At 42.3% G+C, this 24,607-nt stretch overlaps 1 protein-coding gene across 1 annotated transcript in view; it reads left to right on the plus strand.

Moving 5' to 3' along the window:
- Window positions 1-9,342: 9,342 nt before the first annotated feature.
- LAMP3 (lysosomal associated membrane protein 3) overlaps window positions 9,343-24,607 on the plus strand; it is a 32,676-nt gene continuing 17,411 nt past the window's right edge. Inside the window, exons 1-3 of the mRNA XM_075268662.1 lie at window positions 9,343-9,443; window positions 19,056-19,465; window positions 23,747-23,863. Coding sequence (XP_075124763.1) covers window positions 9,401-9,443; window positions 19,056-19,465; window positions 23,747-23,863 — 570 coding nt within the window. The 5' untranslated portion in view covers window positions 9,343-9,400. The remainder of the gene's footprint in view (window positions 9,444-19,055; window positions 19,466-23,746; window positions 23,864-24,607) is intronic.

Raw genomic sequence — 24,607 nt, forward strand, 5'->3', positions numbered from 1 at the left:
CCCCACCTTCCAAACCCCATAACTTTTTTATTTCTTCACTCTCAAAGGCATATGAGGTCTTAATGTTTTTTTGGGACAAATTTTTCTTCATGATGCCGCCATTAATTATTCTGTACAATGTACTGGGAAGCTGGAAAAAAAATTCTGAATGGGGGGGATTTGAAGAAAAAGTGCATTTGTGTGACTTTCTTACGGGATTCATTTTTATTGCATTCACTGTGCAGCCAAAATGACATGTCACCTGTATTCTATGTTTCGGTACGAGTCCAGGGATACCTAATTTATATGGTTTTATTTACATTTTAACAACTTAACAAAAGTCCAAAACTGTGCCAATTTTTTTTTTCTAAAAATCGCCATATTCTGACACCTGTAACTTTTTTATATTTCCGTGTACAGGGATGCAAGATCAGCAACTGTACACATTTTACCACTAGATGTTAGCAAAATATCTTGTTTCCAAAGCGATTTATGACAAGTGGTTTAAGGTGATTTGGAAACTTGAAAGGCAGATTGCTTCAGCTCCCAACCCCTGCTGTAGCCATCATCTCCCGAGGCAGCCAGATCAGTGGTCATAAACATCAATAATGTATTTGGCCTGGAAAACCCTTTAAGGCTAAGGGCACACATAGTGAGCTGCAGCCAAAAAAGTGCTGTGGAAAAAGCCATGGCAGAAACGCATCATGTTTTTTCAGCAGCGCTTTTCACAGAAAGTCCACTGACTTTTCCTCTGCGGACCTTCTGCTTCTACTCTACCTATATGTAAATGTCAGAAAATATAATTGACATACTAATAGTAAATAAACAAGAGTATTGGGACTCACCTTAGTTATTGAATTCAGGTGTTTTATTCAATCCCATTGCCACGGTTAATAATAATAATAATAATTATACCCAGCACCTAAATATGCAGTTACCTTTAGGCGAAGGCTCCACATAGTGGTGATATCACATCACGCTTTTCACTGAAAAGCCGGCGGCCATTTTTGGAAGGCTGCTCTTGCTCTTGTAGTTCAATACAGGAGCGTACTGTGCAGGCGTCGATAGTTGGACCGAGACGGAAGACAGAAGAGGCAGGGTTGCAGCTGAAGATGGAGGCGGCACTGGAGTGAGCTCTCGGACCAGACCACGTCTAAAGGTAAGAGATGGATAGCCTTTCTAAAGGCAATTCCGGCTTGGTAATTAGAAAAAATGTTGCTTTAGTTGTAGAATCCCTTTAAAGAGGACCTTTCATGGGTTTGGGCAAAGGCAGTTCTATATACCGCTGGAAAGCCGACAGTGCGCTAAATTCAGCACACTGTCGGCTTTCCAGCGGTATATAGAACTGCCTTTGCCCAAACCCATGAAAGGTCCTCTTCAACATCGGATCCCAGAGAGGTGAGTAACAGTGTTTATTATGTTCTCTCAACTCCCCTGGGGCTCCGATTATTATACTCGGGGGTCTGAAAAGATCCCTGAGTATAATAATAGAGCTTGAAGGGTCCACTGTGGCCCCTGTAACCTCTATTATGCCCCACAGCAGCCCTCTGCAACCTCTATTATGCCCCACAGTCTATTGTGCCACTGTGGGGCATAATATAGGCTGCAGGGGCTGATGTGGGATATATATATATATATATATATATATATATATATATATATATATATATATACAGTATATATAATATATTGGTTGGGTGCGTGGAGATGTGGGGAGTCAAAGATGTCTGTGTTTCAAACTTTACAGAGTCAAATCACAGCTGGAAGAAGTGGTCATGGCGGTCCAAAGGGAAGAGACGGGAAATGTGGGGAGACGTCTCCTGTGAGTATTACTGCATTGTATTTATTGTAATGGCAGAATGTAATGGCAGAATGTAATGGCAGAGAATTTGAATCGCATTTGAAAAACGCATTTTTAGGGCTAATTTTTTCAAACCCCCTAGACCCCCCAGTAAGAAGGGCCCTGCCAAAGTCAATTGCCCAGGGCCCCGCAAAGCCTGGATCCGCCACTGCTAAAGAGCTCAATGAATTCCAGTGTAATTTTGTAATATTCACTACTGCAGTCAGTTTCTAATATTTCTTCTCCTCTTCTCCCCTAGATATTCACTCAGCTGTGACTGGTATCATTGAAAGTGGAAGCAAAGTTCTAAACCACCTCTTGCATTATCAGCAGCACAAACACTGTGCGTCAGGCGGGTCATAGTATGGATTTCCAATGCAGTGCAGCTATATGCAAGCCTTAGGGCTCGTTCCCACGATGTAACGCGGCGCTCATTCTGACACACAGACATGTGTCAGAGTCAGCGCTTCAAAACAGAATCCCATTGACTTCAATGGGTTCCGTCTTACGCACGCTACACATTGAAATCAATTGGAGGCTTTTTAACCCATTGATTTCAATGTGTTACGTGCGTTAAACGGAACCCATTGAAGTCAATGGGATTCTGTTTTGAAGCGCTGACTCTGACACGTGTATACGTGTCAGAATGAGTGCCGCGTTACATCGTGGGAACGAGCCCTTACATCAGCCAGCACAACATCAGTCTTGATAGAAGCCCCAGATTGGGAGCTGAGACACTGCTGATTTCTGGATGAATGAAGTATCCTCACATTATATCACAGTATTTGGTGCGCTGCTCGCTTTCTTAAATATAAGCACAAAGATGCTGTAGCAGTCTAAGGGCGCTAGAGTATAAATAAGCACTTATAAAGATTCTGAAATTGATGCCCATTAATACCAGATTGGTGGGGTTCAATATCTAGAAATCCCACACATCAGGATGCGGTCACAATGGTATAGTGTGACCGTTCAGGGACTCTGTCCTCCATTCTGCTTAAGATATACCAACCCCACTGATTTCAGGTGGAAATCGGTCAGAAACCCAGCAGACTGCATTAGGGTCCATTCACACGGAGTAAACACGTGCTCATTTTAGCACAATACACGTGTAAAGAGTACACGTGTAAAAATAAGACTCCCATTGACTTCAATGACATTTTTTACACATGTAATAAAACGCGCCAAAAATGCATGTGAACCTTATATCAACAGCTACGGTGCTGATAACACAGGGTTCTGAACCAGAAGTAGGACACAGTTCCAAAGTTTGGTACATTTTTTAGTAGAAGCTAAGCCATCAGGAATATAGCACTACTATTTAACATACTATACTTTAAATGTAAGGTTCTTTTTGCAATAATAGCACGCATGCCAGCATTTTAGGGCTGCATGTCATTTCTGTGAACAGTCAGTGTATGCCATCCTGTCTAGTACAGAGCTTGCTCCTTAGCATTCCACAATATGCTTTTGTGACATCCTAATGTTTGATGATGTGGAGGGGTTCATACCATTTCTTCACATACCTCCTGTTACTATGATGGAATACAAACAGGCAGGAATTCATTCTCAAGAAGATGCAGTGAACAGGCACAAGTTGGAATGGACTTTGTGAGGAGTGGAAACAAGGCTTCAGAGACATTTTGGGAGAGTAGGCAGCAAACATGGGGAACAAGATAATTTCTCATAAACCTTTTTATGTTTTTACTGTACTTTATTTTTTTTACTCTATAGGTAGAACAAATAGCACAAACTGCGCTGAGTTTTAGGACCACTTATTCTATCCCTTATAAGTAAGTGAAACAATTCCAGGCTATTTCTATAATTTCTTGTTTTGCCAGTATCTGTGCCAGTTCCAAAGATATCAGTGCCATTAGCCCAGTGATATCAGAATATCAGAGAGGCTTGCCTCACAGCTCTGCGTCATCCCTGGGTGGTGAGAAATGCCCCCTTCACAGTACAAGACGTATAGGGTGTCTGAAACGTAAGTACACAAAATGAAAGGGTGGACTTTAGCCGGTATATGAAGCATTTCTTATTAATGAACATGTGACCGGAAATGCACCCTTGTGGCACTGCTGATAGACCGAGATATCGGTTTCCTATCCCTCACTGCGCCATGTGCAAGGAGAAATGAAGGAGAAAGTGCTTTAATGGGAAATCAGATTAATCACTGTTACTTATTTACAAGAATTGCTCGAAGTACTGGCCCCCTGCCTCAATGCAAGCAGTGCAACGCTGGGAGATGCATTGACATACCCATTCACAGACTCCTGGCATGGCCCTTACCGCGACGAACGCAGACTGCATGGGGTTCACGAGCTCTTTGCGGGTTGTCACAGGCATTTCCTACTCAACAGACTTGACATGTCCCTACAAGAAAAAATCAAGTGGGTCAAATCCGGTGAGCGAGGGGGCCCACAGGACAGGTCCACCGTATCTGATCCACCAATTTGTTCATTGGTTGTTGATGTGTTCACGGACGATGCAGCCAAAATGGGGAGGTGCTCCATCCTGCTGGAGTCACATCCTTGCCTTCATGTTCAAAGGCAAGTCTTCGAGCAAAACTGGCAAATCATCCTGCAGAAATGCTAGGTAGTTGTTGGCGTTGAGTCTCAGTGGGAGGAAAAAAGGTCCTAAGATGTTGTCTCCCAGAATTCCCGCCCGTGATTAAACTGATTGCCTATTAAAGCGCTTTCTCTTCTTCGTTTCTCCTTTCACATGGTGCAGCGAGGGATAGGAAACAAACATCTCGGTCTACCTGCAGCTCCACAACGGTGTATTTCCGGTCACATGTTCATTAATAAAAAACGCTTCATATACTATATAATTCATATATTCATATGGCTAAAGTCCATCCTTTCCTTTTGTGTACTTACTTTCTGGACACCCTGTAGAAGTGTACCATCTGGGGGCATTTCCTACTGCTCAGCTATGACACTGAGGTGTGAGGTCAGCCCCTCTGTCAGTGCAGTGACATTTGCAGTGCAGGTTACTTTTGGGTAGTGTACCTCTTAATGAGAGATCTGTTATGTCAGTCCAGGTAGCTGCAACGGGGCTAAGGAATAGCAGTAGGAAATCTCGCTCTGCACTACTCCCACTAGCTATCCCGGTCCCTGCCTCACGGGTGTGGGTCGGCTGTACTCAGGCTAAGCCTGACCCCGACGGCTCCTCTCTCACTGACACCGTAGGCCTAGAGGGAAGTGGGAGAAGGAATGCCCTATAAGATCTCTAGGGACTGGAGACTAAAGGGGGTCACCCCTAACGAACAAGTGAAGCTGCTACTGACAGGGACTGACAAGGGTGTGCGCTGACTAACAACACAAGCAGCACACAGGAAAAATGTGGGAAAGGATTCCCCCAAACCAATATGGGAAGGAACCTTACACTAGGAAACAAACACAGGGAAACTGAGTAGAAATCAAAGGATAAGGCAATTCACTCACACAGTCAATTATACACAGAGGGAGGATTGGTGTACACAGAAGGGAAAACTCACACACCAACTAGTTCACCCAAACCTCCCAAAAACCAACCACGGAACTTCCTCTATCCAAGATAACCACCTACTCCTCCTGCTAAGGCCTAGCACTGTAAAAGAGACACTCAGCACAGAACCATGGGAGGCATGGGTTTAAATACAGAGTAGAGACCACTCCTCCCAGGTGCAAATGGGAGGACAGACTAATCAACCAGGAAATAAAGCTGCCTACCAGCAGTGCGCGCGTGCAAGTCAGAAGGTGTGCACCAATACCCACGACAGGACAGCCCCGCAGCGCCAGGATGCCACCCCAGACACCGCGCAGCCAAAAACTCCCCAGGTAAGAAAAATAGAAAGCAATGAACCAAAATACTCCTAACAAGATCATTAACTTATAGACATACCCCTCTGATGCCCTTGAAGACATTTTGTCCAGTTGACAGACTTTGAGAGGGGTACATCATTGGATTGAGAGATACATGGTCATTTCAACTAATTCAGACATAACTTTAGAAGGTGTTGGGAGCAGTTGTTATGTGAGGACATACACACGTTGCAAGCAAGCTCCAGATGGCTCAGACAATTAGAGAATTATTTGATTCACCAACAAGCATGAGAAACTTTCACAGTTTCTTTGCTCACCATACAGACATACATGGCACCTTCATTACACACTGGTCAGGCCATTTCAAGGCACTCAGCAGAAGGAGCTTTGGTGTCACAATGCCCATTACTTGTACTGCCCTTGACAAACAGCCAGCACTGTCTTCATTTTCTGTGGTGTTGTGATTGAGAAAGCTTTGCTACTATGGAGTAGAACCATAAAGTCTTTAGTGACAAATCTAGGTTCAGTTTGGGATCTGATGACGGTTGGGTTCAAGTATGGAGGCTTCATGGTGAGCGTTGCAACCTGTCTTTGCTGTGGAGTGAACCACTGCCCCAACTGCAGGTGTGATGATCTGGGCAGCCTTCACATATGACAGTCAGTCACCTCTTAGTAGTGATACGAGGGACACTAACAGCTCAGTAATATGTGCAGGATATCCTGTGGCCACGTGTTGCTTCTCATTGCAGGGCAGAAAACTGTCATTTTTCATAGAAAACACACAGCAAGGGTTTCCCGTGAATGTCTCTGCTAGTTTGCAACACTTCTTTGGTCTCCCTGGTTGCCAAATTTATCACCAACTGTGTATTTATGGGGCCATCTGGGATATGAGCTTTGGTATCCTGCAAGTATACATCATCTATAATTCCAGCTGCAACATCTGAGGGCAAATGTTTAATTTGATTCAAACAACTTCTTCTTGGTGCGTTATTGTGTTTCTGCCAATGAGTATCTATCTATCTATCTATCTATCTATCTATCTATCTATCTATCTATGTTATATGAAGAAAAGAGAGGTAGCACGGTTAATCTGAACAGTTTTTTTTTTTGTGTTTTCTGTGATAATGTATCACATTGCAGCAGTTTAACGAGTTCGAGTTAAGGGCGGGTTCATACCAGCGCCCAATATCCGCTTTAGGCAATCCCGTGAGTTTCCGTATTCTGCCCTGAGAAACTGAACAGGGGATGGAAACCCGGGGGTTAGTTTCAAAACCCTTTTTACTTGAGTGGGATTGCAAAGTGAACGCCCGGGTGCGTCTTCTTCCTCTCTGCGGCAAAACGTTTTTTTTTTAACCGGACACAAAGTTGGACATGCAGGACATACTGGTTTACACTTCCTGGTTGTGTGAGTGTCAATGCTTTTCCAGGCAGCCCTTCTCAGTATCTGCCCACTGTAGACTATGTGCTTAATGGGTCCTGCGCTACAGTGACACAATTCTACCACTACATAGGGCGCAGAGCTCCATTCTCTGTGTACCAGCTGCCGAGAATAGCTGGCAGTGGTGGGTATCAGACCCCACCAGATCTGATATTAGTGACCAATCTTTTAGAACGGTCAGCAATATTTTTATATTGAAAAACAATAATAAAAAAAATTCTTAAATATTCTTATTCTAAGCAAAGATTAATCACTGTAGTATAAGACTTATTGTGTTCATTCTTTTACAATTTTTAAAGTGTAACTGTTTTTCTATTGTGTAGGGAGAGGTTTGCTCAACATTTTTGTAATATACTTTATTGTACATTCTTTTAGCAGAAAACATGTTCTAAAGTTTTCCCTTCAACATTATAACTAAAGGTTGTTATATTTTGCCCCATATTCATCCTGCATTGCCAATATATAAGGGTACGTGAGGTTGCTCATCATAATTTGACCTGGTTTCTGAACAGGCTGCATTTTCCATATCGACTTGGCTCAGCTGGGCTGAACTAAACTCACACCATCATAGTGATTTTTGATACTGTGAGTTCCAGAATGACAGGGCCTGGCACCTCAGGGCATCTTTCTAATAGAAGCCTTCCCAGAGGAGGGTCTCAGCAGGTTATGTAGGGTGTGCTGGCATCATAAGATGGCCAAAGATGCGTGGGTGCCCAGGAAAGGAGAGGTGAAGCAAGGTAGTCAGTATAACTGTTTTGTTATTTTTCCTCACCTCCCCTGGGCCTCTACTTATTATACACTGTGGTCCGAAGAGAACTTATCCAAAGTATAATAATAACACTGATATGAACTGGGGGTTGAACCTGACTAATTTTCATCAAAACAAATTTTGATGGGTTCGTCTGAAGAGCATTGAGGCTCTTGGGAGCTAATTATTCTGTGTGGGGCCACTGTGGAACATTGTATTGGGGGAGTAGGGCACTGTGGGGAGCCTAGTGTACTGTGTGGGGACACTGTGGTGCATTATATTGAGAGCACTGCTGGGAGTCTATTTTAATGTGTGGGGCAGCTGGGGAGCCTCTTATACTGTGTGGGTCCACTGTGGAGCATCATACTAGAGGGGCACTGGAGAAAGCCTATTTTACTGTGTGGAGCCACTCTAAAGCATTATACAGTGTTGGGGCTCTTGGGAACATATTATATTGTGTGGGGCTTCTGTGGATCATTATACTGTGTGAGGGCTCTGGTGAGCATATTTTATTGTGTGGGGCCACTATGGAGCATTATACTGGGGGGCACTGTTGGAGCCTAATATAATACTGTGTGGGGATGTTGGGAAGTATATTATAATATGTAGGGTAACTGGAGCATTATACTAGGGAATACTATAGGTAGCCTATAATACTGTGTGGGGCCACTGAGGAGCATTATACTGTATAGTTGCTGTGTTAAGCATATTATACTGTGTGGGGCAACTGTTTGTCACATTATACTGTGGTAGGGGCAGGCTCTGGGAGAATCTTATACTGTGAGGGGCCACTGTGTGGCATTATACTGTGTGAGGGCTCTGGGAAGCATATTATACTGTGTGGGGCCAGTGTGGAGAATTATATATTATATGGGGTCACTGTGGGGGGCTCAGTAGAGCTTTCTATACTATGAAGGGCACTGTGGATCATTATATACCATGTGAAGCATTATATGTAGGGGGGTCATAATTCCCATTGACAGCCTTGTATGCTATGGCTGCATCACAGCTCCTTCACTAAAATCTTGTGCATACGTGGGGTGTTCAATGGTTGTGTTATTCCAAATACAATACTGTGCATAAACCAATCATAGAGCTACTGGGGCAGGCACAGTACTATAGGAGATGAAAATACTGGAAACATATTCAGTAACCCTGGATAGTCAGCACATATGTGAAATTTCAGTGAAGGAGCCATGGTGTAAGCTATTAGTAGGAAGCTGTTGGGTTGAGCCCTGGAACAAGTTCCTCTGGTGGGCTCTAGGCCCTTAAGTCTGACGCTGAATTTAATTCTATTACTTTATGTAAAATATTAAATTTATAATTTTAAGGAAAGGTGAAGAACATTAAATGGGTAATTTAGAGACATAGAAATCACTATGCGTGTGAGATTTACATGAGGACCATTTGTGCGAGACTACATTGTAACCAGCAGTAATCATTTTCCCTGACTGCGGAACATGAAACTCCAGTTCCTCAAACTCACGTGACAGCAACAGTGCAGAGTCTCAAAACTTCCTTTTGCCTGTAGACATTACTTACACAGAGCTGCACCTCTCTCCTCACAGTCGAGTAGCTGCTGACACTGAGCCATGGCTAGCATGACACTGATCTGGAGTTTTCTGCTTTTCTCAGGTGAGTGTGGCTGATATCTTTACTAGCTTTGTATCTTGTGTTTGTTAGATGATTGTCACAATCTACTGTTGCAATGTATACAATGCAAGCAAGCCATCTAAAGCTTTTCCTGTCCTTAAAGAAGAGTCGAGAACTGAAAAAAAGTTCCTTGCATGTAAAAAAAACTGTTGCATATGAAGAGGTAGGTAGTTTTTAAAGTGATACTATTGAATTAAATGCATAGAAAAGATTTACAATGTATATTTTACAGTTGCTAAAAAGCTATAAAATCTGACTGCAGCCATGTTTCCCAGGGGGTACAGGCTTCATTAATCTGCAGCTTTGAGAATACACAATAATATTGGAAATGGTTCACAATAGAGAAGTCCAACAACAGTGGTTATCAATGAAATATTTGATTGTATTTAATGGCACAAGGTTAAAATCCAAACAGGGTAATTACATGGTGGGAAAGTCCTCTTCCATGTGTCAGGCACCCAGAGCGCCATTAGTCATAACATAGTCTAGTTAGATAAACATAATATACTTAAGTGTACAATGAACAGATAGCTAAGGAACAAATGATGTGCTGGATGGCTATGGAACAGGTGTACAACATGAAGTCAAGCAGGTTGTTTTGTTGTTTTTTTTAAAAAACAATTTAACTCATATATCCCCATAAAGCTTATTCCACTGCTCTTGACCCTCCACCGGTCTATGTACTTTCTACTGTACCATTGAGATGTGTGACCGCTCCAGCCAATATTCCAACCACTTTTATACACAAGTAAAGAAGAAATGGCCATTAAAATCACAAGATTCAAAAATACAAATGGGTGTGATATCGCAGGCATTGGATCACATCTGCAAAAATTCATTAGAAGAGATATTTAATATAAGTACTCATCACTTTGTGACTGTTACAAATAGTACTGGCGAAAAGCTGAAATATCACAATGGAAGATGAAACATTAATGTCATATTCACACATGGTAAATTAATAATAATACAGTACATTAGCATTAGCACTGTGATCAGGTGACTGTCCCAATAGTTATCAGATAACAGAGACATTGCGGCATATTTACTAATCCTGTCTAATCCTTAGACAGTACAAATTTAAGCTTGTTGTACATGTGATATTTTAGACAGCGGAGATGCGGCCATTCAATTGATGGTGGGATTGTCTGTACAAACAATCCCATCAATTAATTAACAACTAAGATGCCCAGTTAGGGTGGGGCATTTGAAGAAGACCTTTCACATCCTCAGGGCACATGCGGTGTAATACACCACTAGAAAGCCGACAGTGTGCTCAATTCAGTGCACCATTGACTTTCCCGTTTTATGCCCCCGGTGAAGAGCTGTTGGTGCCGTTACCGTAGCTCTTCAGTGTCAGGGCAATTCTGACAGTCTGTCAGGAATCCCCTCCTCACAGTAGCGTCTATAGCGCTGTACTGTGAAAGGGGCATTCCTTAACACCCAGCAATGATGCTGAGCAGTGAGGAACCCCTCCCCAGTATTCGTCTATGGACAAGTACTCTCAGGAGTAGGGGAGGTGTTCCTCACCGCTTAGCATCATCAAATGCCCTTCTGACAATGAAGAGCTAGGGTAACAGCACTGATAGTTCCCCAGCGGGTAAACAGAATGGGAAAGCCGATGGTGCGCTGAATTCAGCGCACTGTTACCTTTCTAGTAGTGTATTACACCACATCTGCCCTGAGGACTTGAAAGGTCCTCTTCAAGTATAAGAAGACAAAGAAGTGACTCTGCTCATACTGGTTGATGATTGGCCAAAAGTAGTTGAAAATTTCCAACACAATGTATTTTTTGGCAGACAAGTCCGACGTCAGCTGTTTGAAAGTCTAGCATTAGTATACAGCGATCAGGGACGGTAATACACTTACTCCTTACACTTGAAAAAGGGGTATGTTACACCCAAAATGCATCTTGCGTGCTTTTGCTTTGCCATATGGAAGAATAAAGAGTATTATTTTGGAGTGAATCCTGGGTATGTACGGTTCCTTTCCTATTGGTATCTCTGAATTTGGATGTGTTTCTGATCGTTTGCTGTTCTATTCTCTATGGTAAGTCTGGCTTTTCCCCACTCCTGCAGCTTCACGGTCTCTGTACTAGAACATGCAAAGTTTAATGCCTACTGCCTGGACATGTATAGACTATGGTTGGCTGGCCAGTGGTAAAATACAAATAAATCCAGTATTTTCTTGAGTCAAACACCACCCTATAATTCCCTGCACTGGACATAACACAGGATCTCAGTTTTCCTTGGAGAGCTATATATACTATATTGGTAGTACCCATTCATTGGTGGCATTTATTTATGTTACACAATTCCTGAGACATAGTACCAATGTGTGCGATACATATACAAAGTTAGGGAAAGTACTGTATAAACAGCAGAAACCAGAGTAGCTGAACGCGCCTATTTTCACTACCCTGTAATTACAAAGGTTGACTATATCACATGTCTGGGGAAGTCACATTCTGTCATGGTAGATAAAATAGATTGCTCAGCCGGTTATCACAAATGTGACCCTGCATGAAGTGACGCTTTCACTTAGTGGATTACACTGACAGTCTAATGAAACTTCCTATCATGTGCCTAATGCAGACCCTATGAGAATCTGTATCCTCTTTTCTGAAATTCCTTATTTCGGTTTCATTTTTTATAAGTGCCAGGATCTTGTGACACACTTGTATTATATTTTTTATGTTGTATCAAAGGAAATAGAGAAGAGACCTTTCATGATCGCACACAACAGATTTGGGAAGAAGTGCTGAATAATGTGTAATCTAGAATATTCTACTTGAAAAATTAGAGAAGTTATCATGCAATAGGTGAAACAGTTTCTATTATGGGCCTATTCCCATCTTAGGCATTTATGATGTATGCACAATATATTGCTTAAATGTCTGATAGATGCGGGCCCCATCTCAGAGACCTGCACCTATTTTATGAACAGGGTCTCCAGACCTGCCTGGTAACTGAATCAAGCAACCAATTGTCTTTGACTGCTCTATGGCTCCCATAGAAGTGAATGGAATGAGCAGTGTGTGGCCATATCTTTATTCATCCTCCTTCTAGATGTAATGGCATGCAGCCTCCTCACCAGATCATTCAGGGGTCTGAAGTGATGTATGAGTCCTGGAGGTCAGACTTGCACTTATCAGACAGTTATGGTATGTCCTGTGAATACACCATAAGGTATACTTACTGCTTTAGGCCAATGCTCCATGTAACATAAACACTGCGATTTTGTCACAGTGGAAATGCCATGGTAAAACCGTAGCTTATTACAATGTGGATGGGATTCTGGCTATTTCCATCCACACATTGCAGAAAAATATCCACAGCAGAAAAGCTGCATGTCAATTATACCTGTGGAGACGCTGGCGTTTTCTATACAGATATAAATGAAGCAGAAAGTCCACAGAGGAAAACTCTGTAGACTTTCTTTGAAAAGTGATGTAGGAAAAATGCAATGCGTTTCTGCCGCAGTTCTTCCCACAGCGCTTTTTGGCTGTGGTTCGCTATGTGGAGCCTTAGCCTTAAAAGATGGCCCCATGTTGCAGAAAAGCAGCTTTATTGTTGCAGATTTTGATGCGTTTTTTGGAGCAAAAGCCAGGAGTGAATGGAGCAGAGAGGAGAAGTATAAGAGTTTCCTTTCTATTCCCCACTCCTTTTTTAGCCACTCAAAAATCCAGAGCATGATATGTATTGAAAAACATCACAAAAATGACAAAAATGCTGTATATGTAGACCTTTTAATATGTGAAGAAATACTTGGCCACAGTGTTTTTCCCTGAAAAAAGAACCACCAAAAATTCTATATATAAAGCCAGTCTAAATGTAGGGAAAACTAGACTTAATCTATATATGCTCCCTACCATCTCTATTCCGACATAGTGATCAACACTCACTAGATGAACAAATCCTTGATTGAATGGGTTGTTGAGCTAGTAACGTACATTAGGACTGTGCGTAGTCTTGATCTGATTACATTCTGAACATATAAAAACAAAAATCTTGAGTCTTCAGTAGTTGATACCTTTTTTAATGGCTAACTAATAATGATGATAGATTACAACGTGGTGGTCACATACTGACCACCGACAAGATAGAGATACCAAATTCTAACAGGGAATATAAAATCCCAGGTACGTTCACCTGTAACACACCTAATGTAGTGTATTTAATAATATGCACCAAATGTTCCACTGAAAATTTGTATGTTGGAGAGACTGGTCAGAAGCTTAGAATGTGGATTAACTCACATCGCCATACAATTAGAAAAAAAAGAATGGACCTTCCCATGTCAAAATATTTCAGCAATGAAGATCATAATATCACCAATGACATGAAAATTTTGGTTTTAAGAGGGAATTTTAAATCCAGGAAAGAGAGACGGGTTTATGAGTACAAGTTTATGACCCTGCTTTAAACATTGCAGAAAGGGATGAATCTGTCACATGGGTTCATGGCATCCTACAGAAATCACTGAACTGAGAAGCCATAAAAGACACTCTGTGAACTGATAAGAACATTGCAAACTCATGAATTGTTTATTTGTATGTAACAATAACCAATAACCTTCTTCCACCCTCCCTCCTAGAATTCTATTCCTATGTGTCCCTCTGTACATAAATATGCATCCTTCAGAAATTGTTTTTAGATATATCTGAAGAAGAAGCCGAGAGCTTCGAAACGTTGTAATCTGTCATCATTATGAGTTAGCCATTAAAAAAGGTATCAACTACTGAAGACTCTCAAGTTTTTTGTTTTTATATTTCCTACCCACTGGTTAACACAGTACAAAAACAAACTTTCCTTATTCTGCACATAGACACCTATGTAGAAATGAGAAATATTTTTAGTACCAAAGAGTATTGTATTTTTGTAATACTGGCTCTATAGAAGTTTAATAACGGCAGAGTATGAGATGTGTTTGTTGAGTAAAATAGGACAGGAGCTACAGATGGTTTTCAGCAAGCAGATAAAGTAATGCCTTTATTGCACATATGAAACGGGGACCTGCGCTGTGGCCAATACAAAGATTAAGGGCCCTTGCAGATTACCCATCCAAGGGAAACAGTCCGTGTGTGGGTGGTATGACCCAGACTGATCTGCATTATAGTCAGTTAGATCCAGTGGCTGCTATGTACTATACTATGGCTCAGATTAGTCGAGGTTCTACTGCCCACACGCAGGCCAGCTCCTACCGACGGGACTTGGTCGTGTGTAAGGGCTCCAAAACTGGCCATATACATTAGGTTTCAGACAGCCATCATTCTGATTGATGATAGGATTGTTCATACATGAGCAGCAGCTCAACTAAACTGCTTGGTCAGCTGATAGCTTAGAATACATACATAATATAGACATAAGAAAAGCTCAGAGTCTGTGTGGGTTGGCTGATGTTCTGCCACAAGCGGCTGATCATGCGAAACACTGAAACTTTTGGATGACCACTGGCTTAAAATATGTAATGTGGCTGATCTCCTTTTGGCAGACTATAGTCTGCGGTCATCTGTTCGCACGATATTCACAGCTAATTGTTGGCTGAAAATGTAATGTTCATGGCCGGCTTTAGTGCAAAAAACCCCCAAAGTAAATGTATCCGAATGGAGACATCAATAATACAATGTGTCTCTTTACTACAGGAAACATATGACAGTCAAAAGTTTTAAGGAGAGCAAAAATGATTACTAATACCTACCCAAATTTACTGAAATGTCTGATTTTACTGTTAGAGCAGAAGGAGGAATACGCAGAACATAATGTGACAATGTCTCAAAGACATCTTGTTGTGATTGTCGAGACAAATAAAACAGATATCGTTATATTGTGATCAATACATGGTATGTGAAGCAGCATGAACATCAAAGCAAATAAAAGCATTAACATAGAGAAAGCAGTGATAATAATACAACATAACAGAAGATGGACGGTTTATTTCCAATTGTTTTTTGGTTTTTTTTAAATATAACCAGACCTAATGATATTGTATTCTGGAAATGTAATGCAAAACATAAAGTAACATATCCCCACAGACAAAGAAATATCCTTGTAATATGTACTTGGTATGTACTTTATGCACACATGCAGATCCATACATATAAAAAATGCAGGAAGGAGTTAAAGGGGTAATCCAGTAACAAGAAGTTATCTCTATAAGAATTGCACCAGAATTTTACTGCATGCTTCTCATAAACTAGAGAGCAGAGGAGACATTTTTATAGATTGTCAGCAGTTTGTGAAATCTGGTAGTCAGGGAAAGGTTCTCTCCTTGTACTATTCTCTACTTTATTCTCTTATCTCTATGATGTTCTGCAGCAGCTGGGGTATGTAGCAAATGGGGGAGCAATATTTTGCTGTTTTGCAGTTATATTTCAAACCCTGTAATGCTACATTCACATCTGTGTTGGAGTTTCTGTCTGTGGCCTTGGCATAGACTCCATCTAAAATCATGGACAAATAAGTCCTGCATGTCCGACTTTGTGTCCATGCAAAAAAAAAAAAAAAAGTTTCACGGCAGAGAGGCTGCACACGGACTCCGGTGGTTTGCTTTAAAAACCCATTGAAAAGAATGGGTTTTAAAACTGACTGCCAGCAAGCCGTCTGTCCACAAGCAGTTTTTCCTGGGGTTTAGGCGGAATCACGGCGGACAGGTCAAGGCGCAAGTGTGAACACCGCAGAAGAAGGTGGTACTTTTCTTCAGTGAGTCTCCTCTCTTAACCCTTCTCCTTGTGAGCAGCACTCATTCTACTCTTAGGCAATCATTCTGGTGTGTTTCTCATACATTTTGAGACCCCCTCCATCTATAAGAAATAGGACTAAATTTAACATATAACATTGAACTATACTTTATTAAAAAATTGCCCTCATGATACACTTCCCCCTTAAGTTTGCACTTTGTAACTATGAGGCCTTATTCACACTTCCACAAATTAAGGACATGTGAGATATGTGGCAATCATTTATTTAAGCATGCATACCTACATTCATTTCCACAGACTATTGGTCTGTGAAAAAAAGAACTGAGACATGATGGCTTTTCAACAACCCAAAGACATTGTAAAGAATATTAAGTTTCTTAAAGTGAATAACGGATCAATCACGGACAGCACACAACCAGCAAATTAGCAAGGTGGAGTGCTGGCTATGGATATCACGGGACTCGCACATCTGCAATTTGTGAATGAGGCCTTAGGCTACGGCCCCATGTAGCGAGCCACAACCAAAAAGCACTGCGGGAGCGGTATGCCGCAACCGCCAATGCACTGCATCGGCATCCTGTTGCGGGTGGCCGTGCGGAAAAATCACATGCCGGAAAAGGTTTCTGCTGTATGAACTAGCCCTTAGGCTGCTTTCACACGGCCAGTGTTTGGTCAGTTATTTTCATCAGTGATTCTGTGCCAAAACTAGGAGTGGGTTAAAACCAGAGACAAGGTACAAATATTTCTATTATACCTGATCTCTGTGTAGTCTCCACTCCTAATTTTGGCTCACAATCACTGACCAAACACTGCTGTGTAAAAGCAGCCTAACTCCAGAGTTGATCTGGGTCCTCTGGGTCCTCATTGAGTGCTTTTTACATTATGATCAGGAAGGCCGGAAAAGTAATAAACCATCTCGGTCTTCTGTATAGGAGCTCTGGCTGTAGTAACAGCCAACTCCCTGTTTCTGCAGCTGCACGTTCAATGTATATATTATACTGTGTCATGTGTCTTTTCTTTAAGTTCTCTTTTTTTTCATTCCTGAGTGTTGTTGTGAGGTTGGTCTGAGTGTTTCTTATGTATAGTAATTATAATGCGCGATCCACAGCCCAGACTACAGAGAGAGAATAAGTCCCAGGTGCTAATTCAATTTTGGTCAATCTAAAAAAAATTATGACATCACAGGTGAGAAGTTAAAGGAAGGGGTCCATAAATGTGAGGCTATACATGACCTCTGTCACATTTTCCAAAACTTTTGCAAAATTTATGTCTATCATAAATCTGCTTTCTCATCCCTAAATAGAACTTAGCAAACTTTGTGTATTGTACATATATTGTACATGTCCTCTTTTGTTACCTGGACAATTTTCACACTTTTATATTCTTATTCTACCCCAATATTTATCTATTTCCTTAAAGTGCATCTCCAATTATAAAATCACTTTACATAACTGAATAGAACATGTGAATATAAGAAACTTTGCAATATATCTTTATTAAAGCTGCTTTCCTACTCCTGTGTGTTTACATAGGTTCTGTCTCAGTGCTCACCTCATACACAGAAGTCTATGGGGAGAGGAGCCATAGAGGAAGGTTGTTAAAGGAGTTGTCTGGCCCCATATTGAATTTTCATACTCATGAAGTATCCACAGAATAGGTCATCAGTATGTGATTGTTCAGGGTTTGACACCCAGATCCTGTACAGATCATCTGTACTAGCAACCTCCAGGTACCAAAAGATGCTAATGGACGGACGGCATATACAGGACCAGTAGCCGAAACCCAGAGGCTAACAGGCATCAGAGGCATTGAAAAAAGCCCAGAGGTCACATGTATTAGAGGTACTGCAGAAAGTCCAGAGGCCATGGGTATCAGAGGTATATTGCAGAAAGCCCAGCAAGCACAAAGACTCATATAATAAGTACGGCGCTTTCTTATGCCAAATGTGTGCCTCAAGCTTCGATCAGCACCTTGCTCACCACATTCTGTGAATGTGGGTGTTGCGGGGATTAGAGTAGATTGATTTGCTAAAACTCATGCCAGTTTCCTGGTGTGAGTTACAATAGAAATATACATTATCTGGCATAGATTTTGATTCTGGCACTGGAGCCTCTGGCAGCTTTATGAAACTTCTACAACCTTTTCATAAATCTCTCAGTCCCTGTGTAGGTTGAGCCGTTTATTAAGACTGGCGTATGATATACCAGTCTTAATAAATTTGACCCATTGTTCAGCCCAAGTGGGACTGATGAAAACAGCCTTAGACCCCTTGCACATGACCATATGAATGATCAGTGTGTTATCCAGGTTTTTCCCAGATAGCACACTGACCCTTTAATTTCTAAGTGCCTGTACAAAATCATGTGTGTGCGGGCTGCAGTCCGAGTTGAAAAATATGGAACAGGTCCAATTCCTGTCCGATTTTGCAGCCCTGCTTCTGTGGTTCCTATTCATTGAATGAAAAGGGTTACGGAAGAACGGCTGGTGCCCGGGCAGCATGTGGTTGACATCCGGGTGTCCCCCATGTGCCGCCCTTGCCATTCATTCACAGCAGTCGGTTAGCACACAGTCATGTGCCACCGGCTTTAAATACATATAGAAACACAAGGATAGGCAGAAAAGAGGAAGCTTAGTAGGTGCAAACACTAATACTTAGAGAGGCAGAACACAGAGGTAGCTAGTAAGGTCTGTTAAGAAAAGAAGTACGCCACTAAACACAGGCATTATAGATGCACTTTGTGTATTACAAATGTAAAGCAGTTACTGGTCATTTCAACAGCTCAACCACACAAACTTTTTTTTTTATTTGGGAAAAAGAATAACTTCTTTCTCAAGATCTTTTATTTATATTGTAATCTGATAAAGTCTAACTTCTGCCTTTTTTTTTTTTTTAGGAACTTTCTTGGTTGAGACATCTGCCCATGCACCAAAAGAGACTACCCCTGCACTAAATGTCACTACTCATGCACCAAATGTTACAACCCATGCACCAAACGTTACAACCCATGCACCAAACGTCACAACCCATGCACCAAACGTTACAACCCATGCACCAAACGTCACAACCCATGCACCAAACGTCACAACCCATGCACCAAATGTCACCACCCATACACCAAACGTCACCACCCATGCACCAAACGTCACCACTCATTCACCAACCCACACTGCTCCAACACTGCCACCAAAGCCCTCACCACCAGAACCTGGCAACTACATAGTCATAGGTAACAAAGGAGAAGTCTGTATTAAGGCAATTATGGGCCTAGAGCTTGAAATAGTTAATTCAGCAAAGGAAAAAAATGTAAGTATATGAGTCTCTATCTTCATATTATAGAGTAGTAAATTTCTGCAAATAATGCACCACTAAACCACAAAACATATTCAAATAAATGACAAAGCTACCTCATGTAATCCATCGAAATGCTTGAAGCATGCTTAGGGAACAGGGCGAGGTGAGTATTACTTTTTTTTGGGGGTTGTTATGCTGTGTTCACACATCAGTATGCCATCCGTCCGTTTCAATTCAGTTTGACACTTCAAAACGGACTGATACACATACTGATTGTATACTGACACCTTTTTATGCTGATAGCAAACGTTCTCTGTCCCCTAGAGGACAGATAAGGGGATTAAAAGTAACAATTGTAAACAGAGTAGAGATAAGGAGGACACAGGGACATTTATTATATCTCCTTATCTTTACTTTGTTTACAATTGCTACTTTTAATCTCCTTATCTGTCCTCTGTCCTCTAGGGGATCTAGGGTTTGCTATCAGCATAAAGAGGTGTCAGTATACAATCAGTATGTGCATCAGTCCGTTTTGAAGTGTCAAACTGAATTCAAACGGACAGATGGCATACTGATGTGTGAACATACCCTGCTTTGTTTGATTCAATGTACTGTGGGCACCAGGAGAGGATATTTATATTGTGGGGGTACCAGGAGAAAGTTTATACTGTACAGCAGGGGTCTCAAACTCAATTTACCCCGGGGGCCTCTAGAGGTAAAGTCTGGGTGAGGCTGGTCCACATCAGGTTTTTCCCAATTTTTTTTTTCTAAAAGTCATATTTTGACACCTTGTAACTTTTTTATACTTCCATTTACGGGGATGTATAGGGTGTTTTTTTTGCGGGGCTGGGTGTACATTTTAATTCTACCATTTTGGGAAATTGCTTTTGCTTTGATCATTTTTTATTCAAATTTTTATCAGAGGCAAAAGAGTGAAAAAATGGTGGTTTGGCTCTTTTGACTTTTTTTCCCACTACGGTGTTTACCGTACAGGAAAAATATTTTTATAGATTTGTAGAGCAGGCTTTTTCGGACACAGGGATACCTAACATGTATGTGTTTCACAGTATTTAACTACTTTTATATGTGTTCTAGGGAAAGGGGGGTGATTTGAATTTTTAATACTTTTTACATTTTTTTAAATTTTTTTTTTTTTTTTTGCATTTATTAGACCCCCTAGGGGTGCCGAACCCCAGGGGGTCTGATCACTAATGCTAATGCATTGCAATGTATTGCAAAAAAAATCATCATTTCTTTTGCAGGCTGCATAGACCAGCCTGCAAAAGAAAGAGATTGCAGACCATCCGGGAGCCTGTAACAAGGCTCCCGGCTGTCATGGCAACGTGACGTCGGCCCTGGAGCTTGCTCCAGGCGCCGGCAATCACCAGCAAAATGGCGGCGCCCATGCGCCACTGGGAAAATGGCGCCTCCGGCGCCTTTGACCATGGTGCCGGAGGGGTTAATGCCTCCGATCGGTCCAGGGACCAATCGGAGACATTAGCGACATTAGCGCCGGTTGTCTACTGCTTAAAGAGGACCTTTCACCATTTTTCACACAGGCAGTTCTATATACTGCCGGAAAGCTGACAGTGCGCTGAGTTCAGCACACTGTCGGCTTTCCCGATCTGTGCCCGGTGTGAAGAGCTTACGGCCCGGTACCGTAGCTCTTCTATGGTCAGAAGGGCGTTTCTGACAGTTATCCAGAGACGTCCTTCTGCCTCGCGGCGCCAATCGCGCTGTGCTGTGGAGCGGGGAGGAACGCCCCCTCCCTCTGCTCGCAGAGACGAGTATTATCAGGAGCGGGAGGGGGGAGTTCCTCCCCGCTCCACAGCACAGCGCGATTGGCTCCGCGAGGCAGAAAGGACGTCTCTGGCTAACTGTCAGAAACGCCCTTCTGACCATAGAGCACTACGGTACCGGGCCGTAAGCTCTTCACACCGGGCACAGATCGGGAAAGCCGACAGTGTGCTGAACTCAGCGCACTGTCAGCTTTCCGGCAGTATATAGAACTGCCTGTGTGAAAAATGGTGAAAGGTCCTCTTTAAAGCAGTAGACACACGGCGGCTATGGCGGCCGCCCGGCTCCCGGGCGGTTGCCATAGTTACACACCTGGAATGTGCCGAGGGGGGCCGCAAACTATTGTCCCGAGGGCCGCAGTTGGCCCGTGGGCCGCAAGTTTGAGACCCCTGCTGTACAGGCAACTGAAGGGGGACTGTATACTGAGGAGGCACCAGGAAGGAGACTTTATACTGTCGGGACACAAGGAGGGGGACTTTATACTGTGGGGGCAACTGAAAGGGGAACTATATACTGTGGGGTCACCAGGAAAGTGTCTTTATACTTTGAAGGCACCAGGAGAGGAACTTTATACTGTGCTGGAAACTGGATGGGGACTGTATAATGTTAGGGCAACAGGCAATAGACATCAGTCATTGCAATTCTCACCTCCCACCAACGGTTCTTCCACGGTTACCGTATGACATCGCTATTACTATATTATCAGCCTGTGGACCAATGGCTGATGAAGGGACGAGTACCCAAAACATTAACGTTGCACCTTACACTGAATTGTTAATAAATACTTTATTCAGAGAAGTAGCTTAAAGGGATTCTACCATTAAACTACTTTTTTTTCTAATTACCACGTCAGAATAGCCTTAAGAAAGGCTATTCGTCTCCTACCTTTAGATGTGGTCTCCGCTGCGCCGTTCCGTAGAAATACCGGTTTTAACCGGTATGCAAATGAGCTCTTCGCAGCAATGAGGGCGGGCCCCAGCGCTGAAAGGCCAATGAGCGCATCCCCATTGCTGCCCGAGAGCTCTTTCCTGCGCCGCCTCCTTCTTATGCAGCAACTCCGCTTCTTCTGGCTTCTCTTGCTCTTGTAATTCGATACAGGAGCATAGAGAGGCCACCCCAAAATGGCCGCCGGCCGGCTCCTGTATTGAACTGCAAGAGCGGCTACCGAAAAATGGCCACCGGCCGGCGACCATTTTTGGGTAGCCGCTCTTGCAGTTCAATACAGGAGCCGGCCAGCGGCCATTTTTGGGTAGCCGCTCTTGCAGTTCAATATCGCGCCGCGTATACGGTACCGGCTCCCATTGAAAACAATGGGAGCGTATACAGCCCGCAAAACCTCCCGCACCGCCTACGTACCACATTACGAGCAAAAATACTCCGTGTGAACCCGGCCTAAAACACGTTCAGAATCAGCAGCGTATAAAGCAGTTCCCATTCATTTCAATGGGAGCCGGCATACGAGCGCTCCCCATTGAAATGAATGGGCTGGTTTTTTCACTACGAGCGCTCCCATTGAAGTGAATGGGAAGTGCTCACGTGTACGGCTCGGCATGAGCAGAGCTAGCCGTACACGCGAGCACTTCCCATTCACTTCAATGGGAGTGCTCGTAGTGAAAAAAGCAGCCCGTTAATTTCAATGGGGAGCGCTCGTATGCCGGCTCCCATTGAAATGAATGGGAACTGCTTTATACGCCGCTGATTCTGAACGTATTTCTACTGTTTTAACGTTCAGAATCAGCACCTATCAGATGATAGTTGTCACTGGGCTTTTGGGACCTGGTGACAGGTCCTCTTTAATAAACACAAATATTTTACTGTGGAAAATCCAGAAACAAAAAGGATTGAAATGGAAGGTTGCGCTTAATCATCGTTTTCAACGGCTATAAGTATGTACATAAAACAACTGGGCCATTGTATTTGCTTGTTCATCAGTGGATGCTTTGCTCTCTATGCACTTATTAGATTAGTAGTTGTACTCTAGTTCAAAACGGAATATTTCTACTGTATATAATATTGAAATAGATATTGTGATTTCGGCAAACAAATGTTTATTCTTTATATATTTAAAGTCCTGAAATTTCCCAGTGTAGCTTCTTAGCCCTTCTTCATTTTTCAAGATCTCAGTTTACTGTCATTCCGTACGACTTTCTTTGCTTTCTTCCAATAGTTAAAAATCTATTCATGGTGACGATGGGCACAGAGGTGCTCACTTCTGACATGTGCACTGTAACTGTAGTCATTCTTTTACCTGTGTGTCCGTCATATGACCAGGAGTCAGGACAGACATTTTTACATTAAAAGTTCGGACTTCTAGTACAAGTTTTCCTTATACATAGATTTATTTGCTGAAATTGTAATACTCCTTTATGATCATTCTCTCAGCACACTTTTCACTCCATTGGTGCCCACATACTATAAGATAGATAAGCGCCACTTTGTTTTGAAATCTCAAAGCATTTTGACCATGTATACAAACCTGTACATTGCTTTTTACAGACAAGGTATTTGAACATTGATCCAAAACATACAACTCAGAACGGAACATGTGGCGATTCCAAATCAAATCTTCTCTTGCAATTTCGAGAAGGATCTATTAATTTTATTTTTGTAAAGGTGAGTCTATGCAATATGTGACATTCTTCCTACGGGCAAGGGAGTGCAATTTACTCAATAACATTACTGTTATGCAAAACGTAATGGGTCTCCCAAAAATAAGATTACAGACTTCTATACATTACGGTCATGGCTATATAGCACAATGTACAGTCTGAAGAATGAAGTGTCTGTAACCTGGGTAAAAAATATGCAAATCTAGTCTCCTGGATGGAATTAGGAGAACAAAGTGCACTCTGTACACCACCCTATAGAGGGCAGCATCCTTAAACATCATGAACGACTCGGTTATAAAGTCTTTTAATCATAATGTGGATTTAACCTGTGATACAGACACCTGGCTAGAGTTCCATAAAGAGTCAATTTGTTAAAGGAGTCATCCAAATGATCAATAAAAAAAAATGGGGGGGGGGGGCATAAAACTACAAAAAAAATGAATACCTCCACTCATCCCCCACCACTCCAGTGCAAATCCTAAATGCTCTTAGGATCCCTGTCGGTCTCTCTCAACATGCAAGAGATGCTGCTCAGCCAATCACTCTATTAGGTTGGACACCAATACAGTCAGTGAGTGACTGAGTGGGCATTTTTAGTGTGGTGAGAGGGACCAGAAAACAGAGACCAGCAAGGGAACCAGGGAGTGTTGGCATGGGACAGTGGAAGTATGTATTTTTTATGTCACTCCAAACATTTAAAGAGTAACATGACCCAATGGAAACTGGGAGTCTGTCAGCAGTATATTGG

The sequence above is a fragment of the Leptodactylus fuscus genome, chromosome 3 (genome assembly GCF_031893055.1).
Source record: "Leptodactylus fuscus isolate aLepFus1 chromosome 3, aLepFus1.hap2, whole genome shotgun sequence".
NCBI lineage: Eukaryota > Metazoa > Chordata > Amphibia > Anura > Leptodactylidae > Leptodactylus > Leptodactylus fuscus.